The following is a 19,829-nucleotide window of genomic DNA, read 5'->3' as shown; positions in this document are numbered from 1 at the left end:
TCTTAAGTGCTGAACTCACAAAGAATTTGTTCATGGGAGATTCCCCTGTAAAATTCTGAGTCCATAAAGTGTTGCCCTCCTATTACAAGCAAATTAACCCTTTGGTCTCCAACATTTTTCTATACCAGGAGTTCACACTGCATCAGGAGGAAAAGTAGGCTTTCAAATGCCAGCCAGCCAGCCGAAGGACTAGTTAAGGAACATACTCTATGTTACAGACAGTGGTAAAACTTAAAATCAGAAATCAGATTAATAATAGGAAGGGAGAGGAGGGAAAAAACCCACAAGAATTCCTTTAGATGGACTCCAGTCTCAACCCTAACCAAGCCACATTTGCTTATACTCACCAACTGCTTCCCTCTGATCACAGCCATGTGTACATTTTTCAGAGACCCATCATCATCCTCAAACACTTCTGCTGACCATAAAGCACAGTTTACATGTGTCCATTCATTCTGGCCAATGTACAGGAGACGTCCAGCATCCTAAAGAAAAACATGTAATAAATAGCTTTTCAAAGATTCCTTAGGACAGTGGTTTTCAATCTTTTTTCATTTGCAGACTCCTGGGAGGTGTGCACTCCTTTCGAAATCTTAGACATTTCAACAAAGGTTGAAAACCACTGTCCTAAGGTACAGCAATGCACAAAGATCCCAGCAAACGTCCACTTGCACTGGATTTCAATCCACCCAAAAAGGAAGTTTAGCAAATTAGCAGTAATCTCAGTTTAAAAAAAGGACAGCCTAAATAGTAGTTAAGCTCCAATTTTAACCTGTTATATTCTCCATAGTACTCAATGTGCTATTGGAAGCTGAAAAATTAAACTTTTGTTTCTACAGGTTTTCTGTCTGTGTCCCAGAATCAGAAATTTCATCGGAAATAAATGCAGCTCATAATTTCCCTCTATGCATTATTTTGTGAACTCGTATCAAAAGAGTGACTCTTAAAATGCCAAAAAAATAAAAAATAAATTAAAAAATAAAATTAAATTTGGAATTAAAACCAAACCACACTCCGGATCAGAACAAACCAGGCTTAAAGAAAAAGGTTTTTTTGACCTAATGCAAGCAATACTACTTTAATATTAATTATGACCAGAGAAATCAGTAAGCATCTATCCTATTACCAATGGCAGCTCAAAAGGACAATCCATCGTCATAGTCTGTCACTATTATAGAGAGAGTGCTGTGCAGATACTTACGTTAGCACTATCATCACCATATTTCAGACAGAGTGCACACTGCCTATTGTCTTCCACATCAGGAGGTGGATTAAATTCAGGGCTATCTTCCCGGCTTCTATCAGAGCCTTACAGCAAAAAGAAAGAATGTTTATTCTTGGCAACTGGTTCTTAAAGAGAGAGTGGGGGAGGGAAATACTTATTTAGAAAACTTGCCAGTTTAAGAGTTTTAAGTGCACAAATGTAGAAGAGTCAATTAGCAGCATATGCAGCATTCATTACTTGCCTGAATGTTTTAAACCAAAGAGCAGGGTCAGTAAGGCAGACCTCATGGGCTACAGGGCCACTTTCTGGGGAGAAATGAACATGATACTGGCCATGGCTCAGCAGAGGAATCCCAGATAACTGTTCAGATTAAGTTATTTTAAGGTGTTCCTTTGCAGTCTCCTTTCAAGCCAGGCACTTCTATGTATTTGTCTCTTCCTGGCCCAGAAGAGACAGGTAGAGGGACCAGTAGAATGTCAGGTCTCACACCTAGTCCCCTGACCTCCCCCTCCTCATGGGCAGGGAGAGAAAAAAGGATGAAGAAAAGACAGACACCACCCCAAGGGCTGAGGCTTCCTGTGTAATAGTCCCATGATATAGGGCTGCTCCCATGACCAACTGGAGCCTCCTTTGATCTCGCTTGTGGTGTCTATCCTTGCAGCTCCTGGTGTCCTTAATGGAGCTGCTCTTCTTCTGCCCCTGGCACTGCTCTGCAACTTCATATTGCCTTCTGTATCGTGTCCCTGCCATTCTCCTCTCTGCCTCCCACCCCAGCAGCCTAAGTCCTGCTGCCCTCTTCTCCTCTCCCTACAGCCGGCCCTTGTGCCCAGTTTATTTGAGTGGAGCTGCCAGGATCCTGGATGTGCCTCAATCAGCTCTGGCAAACAGCAAATATACTGATTGCTTGATAAGGTCTGAACTAGCAAGAGATCATGAAACCATTCACAGATTATTCAAATACACCAAGAGTTCTCTCAAAGAATGAACATGTACAAGTCCCTGTGTGGAGCTAATACAGTCTACCCCCTTGGCTCTCAAGATTTTGGAGAAGGATGGGCACATCAGGGTTTGGGTAATCTCTACAGGGATCTGGTTTCTTACTAGAGATAGGTGGTGTCGGCGGATGCAGCGGAGTTGGTGAATCTGGTTCTCCAGGCCCTTTGGGTTTTGGAGCTGGAATGATTTTCTTCATCAAAGGGGGCTGTTCAGTGTGGTTATTCTCTTCACGCTCCTGCCACTGAGCATAATTATGGTCAAGTGAAGGGGGCAGCACTGCATTCGGCAACATCCCACTGCTGAAAATGTAAAGAGGAGTCAATGGTCAGACCTGGCTCTACCGAGTGACCTGAACACTGTAAACATCCTACAGTCGGTATCCAGTTACAGTTCCTTTCAATACTTAAAACCTGTATTCTGCTCTCAACTAATCACTACTACCAATCAGTTACATTTCAACATTTGTGTTGCTGTCATCTGTTTCCTTCAGGGATGATATAAACACAGAACGAAGGCGATGCTAGACAGAGGGCAGCTCACACCACATCAGCACACACGAAACCAGGCTCTATATCATGCTTTTAGTCTCTCAGCTTCAGAAGCACAAAATGCATACAATAAACCCATCTGGGAATTTGACTGTTGTTTTTTTTTTTACTACTAAGTAACAGCATGTCTTGTTCTTTTTTTTTTGCTTTGACAGCTGACAAACTGCAGGGTGCTGCTTCTGGATACAGAACAGTTACTTACTTGCTTGTTACTTTATTTGGCTCCCAAAACCTGGATTTTTTTACACTGAACCATGGAAAAACACGCTCCATTTGCTGAAATAAAAACAACGCTAAATTAGAATATAAGAAAATATTAATGAAAAGATCAAAGAAATTCATCCAAGATCCACAGCAAATGTGCAGATATCAGGTCAGTCAAGAAGACTTCATTAAGGTTGAGAACTGTGCCAAGGTACTAACTTATTTCCCAAGGACAGCCAACTAACCAATAGCTTAACCAGAAAGATGCCAAGTACACAGAATGTGATGAACTCTTTGAATTCCAGTGGCAGCACAAACAGCTAATCTGGAAGTTTGGGAATCAAGGGACAAACTTTTTTTTTTATTTTTATTTTTTTAAATTTTAAAACAAAGAGGTAATTACATAGAAAGCAGCATTTAAAAATAAACTGTATTCCTCACCCGAATAAAGAAGGACTTGACCATGCTATTCGCTTTTTTAACTTCTGGTTGCCCTCCATCTGAATTAATGGCTGCTTGAATAATCTTCACAATATCGTCACTAAATTCCAACTACAAGAAAACACATAGTTCATATCAACATGTTACCCTCTTCTGCACACCTGCGCCATCTCCAAATTCTTAGTCCGCATGGTAAACCCCCACTGAATGGGATGCTCCTCCTCAAAAGGTCAGATCTTACCCCCTTTACACCTCAAGTTGCACACTGATTTGCGAATTGACTGGTGGGGTTGCTTCTAAGTGATGTGGAACATTTACATGATTTTCCCTCACCCAATACCAAGAGAAGCAAAACCAAAGTCAAAATGGATCTTATGAGGTAACTAAACTGCCATTTTATACAGTGTCTTGGTCAAGTTTTGCGGTTATTTTAAAGACACACGGCATGTGGTTGCAGTGGAAATAGAATATACATTCAAAGGCAAGATTATCTTAAAATGAAAAAGCTTCTGAAAAAAATAAAATTAGTAAGATTATCACATTATTCAATGCTGGTTCCTTACATAGCAAGCTGATTCAGTTACATTAGCATTTTTACATATACTGCTCCCAAGACTCTCTTCCTTCTAAATATGAATAATTAATTTCCAGAGAACTCAGATGAAAACAAAAGCAATGAAGTCACTGAACTATATATATTTAGTTAGAAGTAACACACAAAAGGTATCCTCTCCTGTTTTCTTGGATACAGATTTTTCATCAGCAACTGAAATAATTGTAACCAAATGCCTTCTCAGTGTAAAAGAACATGTAACAAAATGGTGTAAATTTAATATTTTAAAGGCTTCCCTTTAATATTATTTAATATTTTTAAAAGTTTCCTTGTTCAATAAAGATAGGACTTAGGCATTCTATGAGCTACTTCACAAAGATGGCGTTATAGTCACCAGAAAAGGGTATTTATTATAACTGAGCAATTATAACAAGCATGAGAAGTTACCACGGAAGTGTAACCTCCTTGATCCATTTTTCTTTTCACTCCTTCCAGGTCCAGAGGCTGCTGCTCCTCCTGCTTGCTGACCTCTGTTAGAACAGGAGGATCTGGACCTTCAGGAGAACTTCTGGATGGGATACTCTCTTCTGTCTCAGGATTTAAATCCGGTGGTTTGGCTGCCTGTTAACGTTAAAAGGAAAAGGACAAACATTCTATATCCAGCGTTATACTGAGTGAGAGTCACACTTAAACGCACTAACTTTTTCCTGCAGAAATGAAGATAGGGTGACAAAACAAAGTCACATGTTAGTAGGAAGAACAGTAGGCTCAATGGACAAAGCTCTGAGTCCTCCTCAAAAAAATAAATGGGAAAAATGTCTCTCTTTTTAAACTGATTCCTACTGCTGACTTCTACCCTTACTCCTCATTCAGACATGGTCACCAAATTCTATTAAATAATTCACTGTGGAACTAAAATGTTATGCAATCTACAATAATAATTCCTTTTGCTATTTCACGGTCATAACCTTTATTCTTTCCCCTCGCTCACGCCCTCCTATTTATTATCTCTTTCTGTTTAGTGTCTAATTTAGACTCCTTCTTAAGGCATGAACTGATCATTTTTATCCAAAATAACATGCTCACCTATTGTGCTGTACAAAATAACTTTCTGGCAAGCTGCCAAAGTTTTGGACCAATTTTCAGACCATTCAGAAATGCAGCCACACAAATGCATGCCTGCGGAACACCCTGCCTTCACGTAATACTTTGTACTTGCACAGTGCTGTTCCTCAAAGTGATTTATAAACATTAATTAAGCCTATCGTCATCCTGTGCGGTAAGTAACCAGACTCCATTTTACAGAAGGATAAAATGAGGCAGAGTGGGGAAGGGACTTATCCTGGGTTGCACAGTGGCAGAGTAGGGAATACAAAACAAGAGACTTAAACTTCCACTGCCCTATAATGTAGTTCCACAGTGTCACTTCACACAGGAAATGATAAGCATATGTGGGAAGTTTTGATATTTTATTATCCCATTATTGCAATTCAACCGTACTGTGCACAAAAGGGAGGCTATCCCAGAACTTTGGCAAAAAACACGTATGCATAACGATGCCTGGACAGGAAAGCAAAATCATTCGGCAGCAGAGCTTAAAATGAATACATTCCGAAATTTCACTGCTGAATTTAAGCAGCAACAAGCCCCAATTCATAAAAAACAGCTTTGTGAACTACACAGGGGCAATTCTCCTGCACGTCTGCAAGGATTTTCACAATTTATTACATTTCCTAGCATGGGCGCAAGTAGCAGCTTGTTCACGTGCAAAGGGCAGTGATCAGCTGTGGGAACACAAATTCATTTCCACAAGTCTGACAACTTTTTACAACCATAAAGTCTCCACCCTCAGTCAGAGACATTGTTACTGTTAAGTATCAGAGGGGTAGCCCTGTTAGTCTGAATCTGTAAAAAGCAACAGAGGGTCCTGTGGCACCTTTAAGACTAACAGAAGTATTGGGAGCATAAGCTTCCGTGGGTAAGAACCTCACTTCTTCAGATGCAAGAAGTGAGGTTCTTACCCACGAAAGCTTATGCTCCCAATACTTCTGTTAGTCTTAAAGGTGCCACAGGACCCTCTGTTGAAGTCCCAAATTCCCCCTAAAACACCACTTGTCCTACACTAATTTAAAGATTATATATCCTTCATGTCTATCTATGTAGATTACCATATAAAATAAAAACTTAATTACATATACTTTGATTTATCAAGTACAATGAATCAACTTCCCAAAAGAAGACATCTAGCAACAGTAGAACCCAATCTGGAGATGGACAACTCATAAAATTGTGCTCAACGCAGAGGTGAACCCACCTGTCTGTAACGTAGTAAGTGACTGGTAGTCCTGGAATTTAACAAGGCTGTTAAAACCTGCTTCAAAGAAACTTGCAGCTCCTTTTCCAGTGCCAGCCGCCATTCGGCAGGGTGCTGCTCTGTGCAGTTAATGCAAGTGTATGCCACACTCTCAGGAAGGTTAGAGAGGATTTCATACATCTCATCTGGAGACAAAAAAAAGTAACAAACACAACCTGAGCTGCTTAACTAGAGGAGGGGTAAAGGGAGAGGCAAAAAAAAAAAAGAAAAAAGGAACCACTCTATATACCACACTTGCTTTGTCTAGCGATACCCAGTCTTTCCCATCAACAATCAATGGAGCTCGGCTGTTCTCAGTGGTGACAGATGACAGAACAAGGAGTAATGGTCTCAAGTTGCAGTGGGAGAGGTTTAGGTTGGATATTAGGAAAAACTTTTCCACTAGGAGGGTGGTGAAGCACTGGAATGGGTTATCTAGGGAGGTGGTGGAACCTCCATCCTTAGAGGTTTTTAAGGCCCAGCTTGACAAAGCCCTGGCTGGGATGATTTAGTTGGGATTGGTCCTGCTTTGAGCAGAGGGTTGGACTAGATGACCTCCTGAGGTCTCTTCCAACCCTAATCTTCTATGATCTTTGCATAGAGAGTAACTGTGGAACTCAGCTACGGTGCTATTACGTTAGGTAGCTTGTGAAGGAGGATATCAAAATTTGCAGAAAACTGTCAGTATTAAACCTGGGTTCAACTGTAGGAAGATCAGTATTTTTCTTAAAATACCGCCCAACATACACTCTAGTAGTGAGGAACGTCTAAAATTTGATCCCTTTAGTCTAGTGGCAACACCCACACATGGAAACTTTTAATGCAGCCATATTATTGGTCCAGGGGCCAAGGAGAGCCTGCTGAGTAGTAAATTTGCCTCACCTGAAAGATTTTCACATTTGGAGTGGACCCAGCGATCACACTTCCCACACTGCATCATCTTACTCTCATAGTCATCGTCATCATAGCACTTGTCACAGAGTGGGCAGAAGTTTCCTGTAAATAAGCCAGGACCTTCAATCATCATTCCAGCTGCTGCATGCACATCTCAAAGGCTGTCTGGCTGCTTACTATATTTCTGAGAAGCAAACCCACTGAAATCTTCCCGCCCAAATGCAAACTGCTCCTACTTCTACCCTTACAACGCACAGAAAAAATAAGAATGCCTACAAAAATAAACTACGATCCATGTGGGTCTTACAATTCCACTATAAGGAGGCACTTAATTTTTACCTTTATTGCAAGACTTGTAACAAAATAAAAAACTGACCAGATAGCTTTGTAGGGAAAAGTGAGAGAGAGAAAAAGATATACTTCTACAGGCAAAATAAGACAGAAAAACCTATCCTGCTAATCTGGCAAGTGGGATAAACTTAATTTCCTACCAAGGTCTAGTCATTTACCCCTCCCCTTATCATCCATACCCCTTAGATTCAGATTCTGAACTGACATGGGAGACTGAGGAAGAGGTCACCTAACCCAAAGTATTTGTTTTTTTGGCTATGTCTACACTACAGCCCATGCCATCAAAACTTATGTTGCTCAGAGGTGTTAATATTCCACCCCCATGAGTGACATAAATTACACCAGCATAAGCACTCATGTGCACAGCGCTATGTTGGCAGGAGAGCGTCTCCCACTGACATAGTTTATCCTGCTCATGGAGGTAGTTTTTTTATGACAACGGGAGAGCTCTGTCCCGTTGGCATAGAGCGTCTTCACCACATGCGTTGCCCTGGCACAGCTGCACCACTGCAGTGCTGTACATATGGACATGGTCTAAATCAGGCCATGATCCAGTCTTAAATTTTGTAGCCTCTTCTCCACTGCTGGTATGGATCTTTAGACAACAGTTCTGAAATAAACCCTGCAGCAATTTATAGTGCTTATTATATGGAAGTCCCAAAGTCTGTCACTAAGAGGCAGTGTTGACTTTCCTTTGTTAACCACTGTAAAAAGCAACCCTACTTTCCCTGATTTCACATACCAAAAGCTTCCATAGTTTATGATTTCACTGGTTCTTGGCCATGACACTGGAGTGGCACTATAGCTTGGAATCAGCAACACTGCTCAACTGCCTCATAGGCCATCACTTCATTCTGTGATAACATTTCCTTACAATGGTTGTGATCGCCTTGCAAATAGCTTCAAACTACATTCACCATAAACAATGTTGCAACCGCAACTGTTTTGTACCTTTAGCAAAGAGTTTGGCACAATCATGACACAGTGAGAAGTCATGAGACCACTGTGCATCCCATCCTTTGCCTGGAGTTGTTGAACCACAGCTCTTGCAGCGAACACATTTGGTACAGATCTGTAAGAGGGGACAGAGATTGACAGGAGTTAGCATCTTTGCTATCTTCTGAGGTTTCTAAAGATCCATGTCACAATTTTTATTATTTAACAGTGTGCGTGTGTGTGTGTGCGTGTGCGTGTGTGCGTGAGAGAGATTGAGAGAGAGAATGAATGAATCCCATATATATGCATCTCTGGGCCCATGTTAGATGGCTAGGCATTTCCCTCACTTCAGACAACTTCAGTAGCAGAGAAGATGCTTCCCTCCTTATGGTAAAAAGCTGACCATGCAACAGAAAAATATGCTTCAGTCTAGCACTTTTGCCATTAGAAATTGTGGTACAATTAATCTCAAACCTTTCTTTAATTTGAAAAAAAACAAAACAAACAAAAAACAACCATGATTTTGACAAGGACAAAATTCTTAAGACATTCTGTACAACCTCTTATTTTAGGCAGGGCTAATGTAGAAAGTTGACAAAGCCATAGGTATAGCAGCATAAAACCCTTATTTATATTACAGTAGTATCCAAAATGTGCTAGCCACTGTGCAGAGGAAGACAGTCCCTTCCCCAAAGAGTTAACAACCTGAAATACAAGGAACAGTCTAGCACACTAATCCCATTCACACCCGTCACCATACCAATGTCCACTGACAGTAATGTCAGAATGGAATCTTATGTGTTTACTTACTAATATAAGGGAATTCCCTGGCCCCTGTCCACACAGTTTGCTCAGGAGGATTCATAATAAGGCTAAAAGACAGGTGTCTCCTCTTGTATCCCTGCCCTTCTTCATTCACACAATGCTAGAGAGTTCATTCACCATGAGAGCATTCAAAAACCAGTCTTTAATAATAAAACTTTTTCAAATTTACCTTATAAAACAGTAAGCATCCTTTAATAGGCTGTACCTAGACTATGACAGAATTACAAATTCTAAGAAACCCCATCATGTATCAAAGATCTGCAGATTGACTAGCTTGAGCTTTGGCTGGTAGCTCCTAAGGAACATAAATCAAGCAGAGCAAACTCACCCAAACTTTCTTTTTCTTGGTGGGTTTTGTTGGGTAGTTTGGTCCCAGGCACTCAGGGTGATAGCTGTTTCGGCACTTATTACACTCCAACAACTGCTACAGAAATGCAAAAATCCATTTTACACTAGATTCAATATTCAGTGTGCCAGGAATAGGTCATATGTAAATTAGTCAATCTGAATTCACCAGAATGACAATCCTATGTTGTCACATGCACTGAAAGGTTCTTTATCCCAATACTAAGCCCACAAAACATACAGTCCTATGTTAAATGATTTAAATAAATGAAACTAAACAGAGTTCCTGGAAGTAGGGAACTGGGATTGTTTAGTCTGCAGAAGAGAAGAATGAGGGGGGATTTGATAGCTGCTTTCAACTACCTGAAAGGGGTTCCAAAGAGGATGGATCTAGACTGTTCTCAGTGGTACCAGATGACAGAACAAGGAGTAATGGTCTCAAGTTGCAGTGGGGGAGGTTTAGGTTGGATATTAGGAAAAACTTTTTCATTAGGAGGGTGGTGAAGCACTGGAATGGGTTACCTAGGGAGGTGGTGGAATCTCCTTCCTTAGAGGTTTTTAAGGTCAGGCTTGACGAAGCCCTGGCTGGGATGATTTAGTTGGGGATTGGTCCTGCTTTGAGCAGGGGGATGGACTAGATGACCTCCTGAGGTCCCTTCCAACCCTGATAGTCTATGATTTTATGATTCTATGATGGGCAAAGAAAACAGCACTCTCAAAATGGTCACATTTGTTATTCTTAGTACCTTTGTTGCCTGATGCTGTCTTCCACATACATGACAAAACTTGCAACGACGACAGCACCAGTTTTCCAACTGGTCCTCCAGAGGGCGCTCACTCTCTTCTAAACAGAACTTGTGGAAGGGCTCACAACAGACCTGACAATACACAAACTACAAGGGGGAAAAACATCAGCATGTCAAACACCGTTGACTTCTCAACCAAACCCAACTGCTCTCTATTCTGTTTCTAACTCTGGTTTAGAATTCACAGAACAAGTATTTGCATTCAAATATTTTACACTGGAATTCACACACAAACCACTTTAAGCACCCATGTCACAGTTTTAATTGCACTGTTAAACAACAGAGTACCAACTGAAATTTATTAAATATTTTGGATGTTTTTCTATATTTTCATATATATTGCATTCTGTGTTGTAACTGAAATCAAAGTGTATATTTTTTATTATAAATATTTGTACTGTAAAAACAATAAACAAAAGAAACAGTATTTTTCAGTTCACCTCATACAAGTACTGTAGTGCAATTTCTTTGTCAGGAAACGGCAACTTACAAATGTAGATTTTTTTTGTTACAGAACTGCAGTCAAGAACAAAACAATGTAAAACTTCAGAGCCTACAAGTCCATTCAGTCCTACTTCTTGTTCATCCAGTTGCTAATACATACAAGTTTGGTTACATTTGCAGGAGATAATGCTGCCCTCTTCTTATTTACAGTGTCACCAGAAAGTGAGAACAGGCATTCACATGGCATTTTGTAGCCGGCGTTGCAAGGTATTTACGTGCCAGATATGCTAAACATTCGTATGCCCCTTCATGCTTCGGCCACCATTCCAGAGGACATGTTTCCATGTTGATGATGATCATTAAAAAAATAATGTGCTAATTAAATTTGTGACTGAACTCCTTGGGGGAGAATTGTATGCCCCCTGCTCTGTTTTACCCGCATTCTGCCATATATTTCATGTAATAGCAGTCTCAGATGATGACCCAGCATACGTTCATTTTAAGAACACTTTCACTGCAGATTTGACAAAAGGCAAAGAAGGGTACCAAAGTGAGATTTCTAAAGATAGCTACAGCACTCAGCCCAAGGCTTAAGAATCTGAAGTGCCTTCCAAAATCTGAGAGGGACGATGTGTGGAGAATGCTTTCAGAAGTCTGAAAAGAGCAACACTCCAATGAGGTAACTACAGACCCCAAACCACCAAAAAAGAAAATCAACCTTCTGCTGGTGGCATCTGACTCAAATAATGAAAATGAACATGCGTCGGTCCGCACTGCTTTGGACTGTTATTGAGCAGAACCTGTCATCAGCATGGACGCATGTCCCCTGGAATGGTGGTTGAAGTATGAAGGGACATATGAATCTTTAGCACATCTGGCACGTAAATATCTTGTGAAGCCAGCTACAAGAGTGCATATGAACTCCTGTTCTCACTTTCAGATGACATTGTAAACAAGAAGCGGGCAGCATTATCTCCTGCAAATGTAAACTAACTTATTTGTCTGAGCGACTGGCTGAACAAGAAGTAGGACTGCGTGGACTTGCAGGCTCTAAAATTTTACACTGTAGAAAAAAAAACTGCATTCAAAAATAAAACAGTATTAATTCTACATTTGTAAGTTCAACTTTCATGATAAAGAGATTGAATTACAGTACTTGTATAAGGTGAACTGAAAAATACAATTTTTTTTATAGTGAAAATACTTGTAATCAAAAATAAATATAAAGTGAGCACTGTACACTTGGTATTCTGTGTTGTAACTGAAATCAACACATTTGAAAATGTAGAAAACAGCCCAAAATATTTAAATAAATGGTATTCTATTAATGTTGTTTAACAGTGCGAATTATTGTGCGATTAATTTTTGTAATCGTTTGACAGCCCTACTCAGAAGTTTCAACTGGTGTCCTGTTCTGTCTTGGTGGTCACAAAGCACTACAGGTATTTTTTTCAGGGACAAACATATCCCCTACTGCATGAAACTTTTAACAGGCTGAGATACATGTGAGGCAAAATTTTCAAAAGCATCTAAGTCTCACTGACTTTCAATGAGATTTGTGTTCCTAAGTCATGTTTGAAAATGGGACTTAGGTGTTTTTAAAAATGTTACCCTAATACCTAACATAGATCAGATCACTTCTTTTGGAGGACTACAGAACTCTTCAAACAGTAGCTGATTTCGTATACAATGTGTTTAGGTACTGTCGGACACAACAGGGTTAGCAAAGGATGGAGTTACAGCTTATAGCCTGAATTTCCTCTTGTTTAATATGATTTAACAAAAAAGGAAATGCATACACAATTGCTGAACACTTCGGTGCTTGTAAACATTCTAAGATCAACAGCAGAACAAGATGCTTTACCTCCACGTGTCCACTGCTGGCACAGAGAAAGCAGACCACTCTGGGAGTGATAGGTACCGAGGTCAGAATGCCTAGCCCACCCATCTCCCAAACGTTCTCCACTTCACAGTCCTCCTGAAAGCACAAAAGGGTACATCAAGCAGAAGAGAAATGCAACATTAGGAAAAAAAAGTATAGCACAACATTTGCACAACTGCTGTTAGTCAGCGTACCTAAGCAGCTTCAGTTTCAAAACATTTAAAAACTCATACCTTAGGTCCAGTCATATAATATAAATTAAAAACAGAAGTCACATTTTACTAATTCTTGCTGAGTGGACCCACTGTAACTGACAGGTTTGTGTATTAGTTAGTGAATATAAGAAGGACAACATATCACAAGGCATACTTTATACACTAATGTTCACAATTCTATGTTTTGATTAGTCTAATCATACTTCACAGTTTACTGTAATATATTTTATAAAAGTATGAAGTCTTAGTAATACAAGACCTCAGTACACCCTCTGCTTTTAAAACTTTTCTTGAGAGTCTGGAGAAGAGAGACTACCACTCCCACGGTGGATTAGGAAAGTGCTGATTATGTTATATATTTAAGTGACTAATGTACAAAAAAAGATGCAAAATTCAACTGTTTAACTCCCAAACATATCCCAGTGCTGCTGTGAACAACACAGGATTAATAGAATATCCAATTCTCTTTACTCAAGTAACTGTCATGGTTTTACAGTTCCACCTTGATGAAATTACTTCCTTGACAATGCAACTCCTGTTCATCCGTTCTCGCTCTCATATTGAGAATTATGTTTAAAGTTCTAATAGTCTCTTCATCCAACACTGACATTGTAATAAAGAAGAACAGGGGACTGGACTCGATGACCTCTCGAGGTCCCTTCCAGTCCTAGAATCTATGAATCTATGAATAAGATGGAAGAACTTCCAACAGCAGAAAGACTTTTCAGAGAGATACTGAGGTTCCTACTGATACCATCTTAGAATAGAGCATACCACAGTACATCACTTACTTAAAAAGTCAAGAATAGCATTCCTGAGGGGGAAAACCGCTCCAAATGTTTATTTTACAGCCAATTACACTCAAAATATTTCCAAGATATTTTACCCCTTACCTTGAAGTCCACTCTGATCCTGTGGACTCCATCCGTAGGTGCCTTTTGCTTGGAACTGCTTCCATTTGACAGAGTACTGAGCAAATTCAGTGTGCTGTTCTCTGGCTTGTTGATTGGAGGAGGTTTTTCCTAAAGAGTAAAGAAAAGACATTTGCATTTATTCCAACCCCAAATAATTATTTTACGAAAGGATTGACCAGAGTAAATAAATCTTTGATAATTCTTATACAAAGAAGCTGAGTGCATCTCAGAACTAAGGTTCTTACAGAAAGTGGAAGCAGAAGATCAGTTTTGCAAACCCTTTTTAGAGCACTTCATGCACAGAATTATGCTTGTTGTATTGCATTCTAAAATCACAACATTCTGTCATCCAAGACAATGCTGGTATTTAACTTACTATGTTGCGGCAACTCTGTGGGTAATCAATGTCTATACAAATTTTCCATTTTTTAAAAATGGAATTAAAAAATGGGCAGTTTCGTTTGTTTTTCAAAGAAAACATCACACTTGTTTTTAAAAATTAAAATTGTTCATATTTTGTTAGTTAAAATGGAACTCATTTTTGCAGTTACTTAGATTTCTTAGTAAAACAAGTTGACATGCATCAATTATGTCTTAAATGCATGTTGTGTCATTTGGGAACTTGGTACAATGGAGGTAGGAGGAGCCTTTTACATCTGTAAGGCTTGTCTGGAGGGGTAAGAAACTGCAAACTCTGCCCTTGGGACAAGTAATGGAAACTTCTTCCTTTAAAAGTGTTTAAAGGATCTGGAAACATGATAGAAATCAAACTGAAGTCTATTTTAGATTGACATTCCAGGGGCAAGAAACTGAATTTAATTCTGATTGGGTTTAATTCTAAAAATGCTGGTCACAGTAATAACTTTACCTAATCATGAAAAGCCCACAACAAGGTAAGTTAGGGTTGCACACCTGTATTTGACAATAGAAACTAATTTTGAAATTCTTGTAATTTGCTGAATACGTAGTTAAAAAAAACCAACAACAATCTCACCTTTTCTTTTGGTTTCTGTTTCACAGGGAAACTTGGACGGGGAGTAACTTTCTTCTGTTTGCTTTGCTCTATGCCTAGGGAAGGAAAGAAAAATCACATGTTTAGATCTTGGAATGAATAACCACTTCCAGGAAACAGAAGAGAAATAATGCACTTGAGGAAAAGATATTTTAGGCCTTGCTCCCTGATCTGCCCAATCTTTACTCCCAACTGCTCCCTTATCTCTTTTAGTGACTAAACACCACCATTTATGCTTTATGCAGCCTCCTAAACAACACCGCAAACATGCACTCCCCACAAAACACTCCTGAAAACCCACCTGATTCCCCAGAGCATAACACATGCAACACTGACAGACTGCCCCAAAACTGCCCATATAGTAACAGTCCATATCTGTTAGACTACACTTTTTCAGGTAGGGATTCTCGTCTTTGTTTAGCACTTTCACTCTACTGTGATGTGCCACTATGGATAACAACAAAAGTTTAACTAAACACTATAAATCTCTGTTTTAAGGTTACCAGGGTTTGAATGGAAAACTCAAACATACAGATAAGACATCCTTATCCCTTCTCAAACACACACACACACACACACATTAAGTTTAATGTAAAGAAATCCAATTTAAATAACAAACATCTCCCAAAACATTTTAGAGTGATACCGCCAGTATATAAAATATTTTCCAGTTTTATACTGTTCAATGATGTTTAATAGTCAATATACAATACTCTCAGTTCTTACATAATAATCTAGTTTTTAGTTTGTTTTTGAACAAGTGACTGATTATTTTCATTACATTTGTTCATTTACCTAATTCTGGTTGGGGTGTCTGTTTTTTCTTGGGCTCGCTAGGTATGGTTTTAGATACTTCTTTTTTCAGTGGTCCTGAGCTAGGCGGCTGACAAAGGGGAACTTGCAATGGCTGGGGTGCCTGTTTGCCAGTTTTTCTGGCACCAGAAGCAGTGACCTGTTTGGACTCCAACACTGGGACAGAGGTATTTCCCTCTTCATTTTTCTCCTCACTTGGCTTTCGGGCAGGTTCACTGCTCTTCTTCAAGGCATTATCTTCTTTTGCTAAAACAGTCTGAGGAGCTGGTTTCTGTCCAGAATCCACTTGGTTCTTTCCAGAATGGCTCTCTTTCTTTTCATTGGTCTTGGATTTCTTCTCTTTCTTTTTCACAACTATGAAACAAAAGATAGGAAGTAAATTATCAGTTTTCACAATGGAGAGAAGTGAACAGCAGGGTCCCTGAAGGATTTGTACTGGGACCTGTCATGTTCAACATATTCATTAATGGTCTGGAAAAAGGGGTGAATGGTGATTTGACAAAATTTGCAGGCGATAAAAAATTATTCAAGATTGTCAAGTCCAAAGTTGATTGTGAGGAATTACAGAGGGATCTCACAACACTGGGTAACAAATTGGCAAATGAAATTCAACACTGATAAGTGCAAAGTAATGCACATTGGAAAAAATAATCCCAAATATACATATACAATGATGAGTTCTAAATTAGCTGTTACAAGCCATGACAGATCTTGTAGTCATTGTGGATAGTTCTTTCAAAAACAGCTCAATGTGCAGCAGCAATCAAAAAGGCTAATGCTATGTTAGGAATTATTAGGACAGGGATAGAAAATAAGAGAAAAATATTATAATGACACTATATAAATCCATGGCATGCCCACATTTCAAACAGTGTCCAGTTCTGGTCACCTGATCTCAAAAAAACCCACAGTGGAACTGGGAAAGGTTCAGAGAAGAGCAACAAAGATGATCAAGGGTATGTAACAGCTTCCATATGAGGAGAGACTAAAATGATTAGAGCTGTTCAGCTTGGAAGAGAGATGACTAAAAGGGTGGAGGTCTCTAAAATTATTAATGGAACAAAAAGAATGAATAGAGAGGTGTTATTTACACCCTTTCCTACAATACAAAAAACAGAGGTCACCTGAAGAAATTAATAGGCAGCAGGTTTAATACAAAGAAGAGGAAGTACTTTTTCACATAGCTTATTGTCATGGGATGTTGTGATGGCCAAAAGCATGACTAGATTAAAAAAAGAACTGGATAAAGTTCACGTAGGGTAGGTCCATCAATGGCTATTAGCCAAGATGGTCATGGATGCAAATCCACACTCAGGGTGACCCTAAACCTCTGACTGACAGAAGACAGGAATGGATCACTCCAGAATTGCCCCGTTCTGTACCCTCCCCTGAAACTCTGGTATGGGCTACAGGATCATGCTCCCTGCAATATTTTGTCCGAGACGCATCTTATGTCTTTGGCTCTACTGCTCAATGCAGCCACAAAAGCTTCAGATATGGATTTAGTTCCCACTTCTCAAAAGGATGGTCCATTATACACACTGCATACCTTTAGCTTGCTTCTGGAGATAAGCTTTTGAAGGCATCCATTGCAGATTCTGGCATTTCCTCATCCTGAGATGAAAGGGATAAGTTGGAACAATCAGAAACTGATATACGACAGCAGCGCCCTTCAGCAGGGTTTGCTGCTGAAAAAGCCTTTTCACACCAGTCAATATTCCCATTACCATTTTTGAACCATTCATTTTTTCTTCAAAAGTGTTAAGGCTGAGGAATCCTAGAGTTTCCTTTTGGCTCATAATTACTACAATCATCCAATGTAAAGGTATGTGAATAGTGCCACAAGAAACGGAGTAACAGAGGGTCCTGTGGCACCTTTAAGACTAACAGAAGTATTGGGAGCATAAGCTTTCGTGGGTAAGAACCTCACTTCTTCAGATGCAAGTGAGCATCTGAAGAAGTGAGGTTCTTACCCACGAAAGCTTATGCTCCCAATACTTCTGTTAGTCTTAAAGGTGCCACAGGACCCTCTGTTGCTTTTTACAGATTCAGACTAACACGGCTACCCCTCTGACACAAGAAACGGAGTGGCTCTGTCAGCATCATGGTGATATCTCTATCAGAGCCCTTTCTCATATACTAGGATTTGAGAGGCATAGAAGATCTGGAAAACAATGTCAAATCCATCAACTGCAAGTTCTCTGAATTTTGATTAAGGCTAATTAGGGCAGGGCCAACCATTTGGTGACTTAATTTGGACTTGGTTCATAAGAAAGGAATCCTTCCCACATGGGAACAGCCCCTTCATTTATACAGAGTGGGATGAGACAAGGTCATCAAGTTGTTATTTTGCCATAACTTAAATTCCTAGATTTCATGTAAAATTAAGAATACAATATCTGTTGTCTACTGAATTAGCGTTTGTTTCTCCTTTAGCTCTTGCAGCAGGACCCCGGGTTTTGAAACCTTGTCCAGGGCCAGGGCAAAGCTGCTTGGAGACAGACTACTTACAGATTGTACTCTGCAAACTGTTTTCACACAGATGCATGCTATGCAGCAATTCTCACAGCTATACTTTATAAATAGCCTTCATATCACAACAATCTTTATTTATGCCACTTCACTTGCTGCCTTCTCAAACAGATTATCCAGGCTGGTAAAACCAGTCTAATGCAGATACTGTAGAAAGGAGGAAGGTAAGTTCCAAATCCAGGGATGTTTGTACACAAAAATGTTTAGATGAACTGATAAAAAGGATCAAGAAACAAAAGTGATATTTTCAGCCAATGTCCAGAGTTTCCTTCACTGCATGTTAAATACACACTGGATAAATATCATATGCTGCAAGAAATCCACTTCTTTACATATTATCTGAGAAAATAAATTTCAATCTTGCCTGCAATTATTAAATTACCTATAAAGTATCAGTGCATTTTGCTCTATCACATGCCTTACAATCCTCTCAAGTTTTTTTGGGGAGTGCAGTAAAGTAGGGGGAGCAGTAGAGAAGAAGAGGTGTCCACAACTCAGAGCAAAAATACTCCAGCAATTTTCTTTTCTTTTGTCCTTTACCTACCTCTACCCAACACCAGCCAAGACTGAACAAAAGGGATTCCTTTCAAAGCCTGTTAACTCTGCTTCTAAGCAGTGAATGAGAAAATCTCCACCTATAATCCCAGGGCTTCCTCTCTCAACACAAGGGTTAGCTAAACAGCTTGTCAAATATACACTTACTTGCAGCACTGTTTCTTTATGTTGCGCCCACCAAACTTCGGTTTGTCTAGACAGTTAGTACAGACACCACAGTCCTCTGGAACCTGGCAGCCTGGGCACTGCCCACAGCGCCTTGAGCGCCGACCTTTCTTCACTGGAGGCTCTTGGGGTGCCTTGTTTCTGGTAACTGGCTTAATTGGTTTGATAGGTGGAGCAAGAGGTTCAGCCTCTTCCGAGCCAGCTATTGATGACTTATCTGTCAAAAAAATCTGCTGTGAATTCAGCGGCCACCAGCACCATTTCAGAAGTTTCAAGTTTACTCAGAAATCATCCATCCCATCAAAAGTGTAAGGTCATCCTCAGAGTCATACAAGTTGAGTGTTTTTTGTTTAAGATTTCAGATGAGAAAAACTTATAAAACTTTTGTGCCATGAAATATCAAATGAACAGAGGTCAACGGATTAATGAATTACCTTTTAGACTGGAAGTTTATTAAAAATATCTGAAATCTGTTTAACTCAGACCTTCCCCTGTATAATCTTATGCAGCATGTTGTCCATTCTATAGAAACATATATTCAACCATATAAGAATTGCCCCACAAGAAACTAAACTAATGGGCAACAGCATAAAAATTTTGTATGAATCCACAGACCCCAAGATGAAAATCTTGAACTTACCATCATTTCCCATGGAAGACAATATCTTCTCTCGTTCTTCCCATGGTAAGGCACTCAGAGTAGGCATGTCATCAGGAAACACTGCCCGCTTACGGCCTAGTGCTACAGCCGCCCTCCTGCAGACATGTTTTATTCGTGGTCCTCGCACTGAAGTCTCTGATGAATCACTCTCTTGACCCT

The 19,829-nt window shown here is 39.7% G+C and overlaps 1 protein-coding gene across 1 annotated transcript in view; it reads right to left on the bottom strand.

The window, feature by feature from the left end:
• KMT2A (lysine methyltransferase 2A) overlaps nucleotides 1-19,829 on the bottom strand; it is a 76,250-nt gene that overhangs the window by 20,775 nt on the left and 35,646 nt on the right. The window contains exons 4-21 of the mRNA XM_065417071.1: nucleotides 19,650-19,827; nucleotides 18,992-19,226; nucleotides 17,307-17,371; nucleotides 15,740-16,111; nucleotides 14,927-15,000; nucleotides 13,912-14,040; nucleotides 12,786-12,899; nucleotides 10,418-10,564; nucleotides 9,655-9,750; nucleotides 8,517-8,637; nucleotides 7,203-7,316; nucleotides 6,282-6,466; nucleotides 4,415-4,588; nucleotides 3,415-3,525; nucleotides 2,972-3,045; nucleotides 2,327-2,520; nucleotides 1,202-1,308; nucleotides 348-485 (exon numbers count right to left, since the gene is read on the bottom strand). Coding sequence (XP_065273143.1) covers nucleotides 348-485; nucleotides 1,202-1,308; nucleotides 2,327-2,520; nucleotides 2,972-3,045; nucleotides 3,415-3,525; nucleotides 4,415-4,588; nucleotides 6,282-6,466; nucleotides 7,203-7,316; nucleotides 8,517-8,637; nucleotides 9,655-9,750; nucleotides 10,418-10,564; nucleotides 12,786-12,899; nucleotides 13,912-14,040; nucleotides 14,927-15,000; nucleotides 15,740-16,111; nucleotides 17,307-17,371; nucleotides 18,992-19,226; nucleotides 19,650-19,827 — 2,628 coding nt within the window. The remainder of the gene's footprint in view (nucleotides 1-347; nucleotides 486-1,201; nucleotides 1,309-2,326; nucleotides 2,521-2,971; nucleotides 3,046-3,414; nucleotides 3,526-4,414; nucleotides 4,589-6,281; nucleotides 6,467-7,202; nucleotides 7,317-8,516; nucleotides 8,638-9,654; nucleotides 9,751-10,417; nucleotides 10,565-12,785; nucleotides 12,900-13,911; nucleotides 14,041-14,926; nucleotides 15,001-15,739; nucleotides 16,112-17,306; nucleotides 17,372-18,991; nucleotides 19,227-19,649; nucleotides 19,828-19,829) is intronic.

The sequence above is a fragment of the Emys orbicularis genome, chromosome 15, assembly GCF_028017835.1.
Source record: "Emys orbicularis isolate rEmyOrb1 chromosome 15, rEmyOrb1.hap1, whole genome shotgun sequence".
Taxonomy (NCBI): domain Eukaryota; kingdom Metazoa; phylum Chordata; order Testudines; family Emydidae; genus Emys; species Emys orbicularis.
Note: the sequence above shows the minus strand (reverse complement) of the source record. Positions and strands in the feature narration are given on the sequence as shown.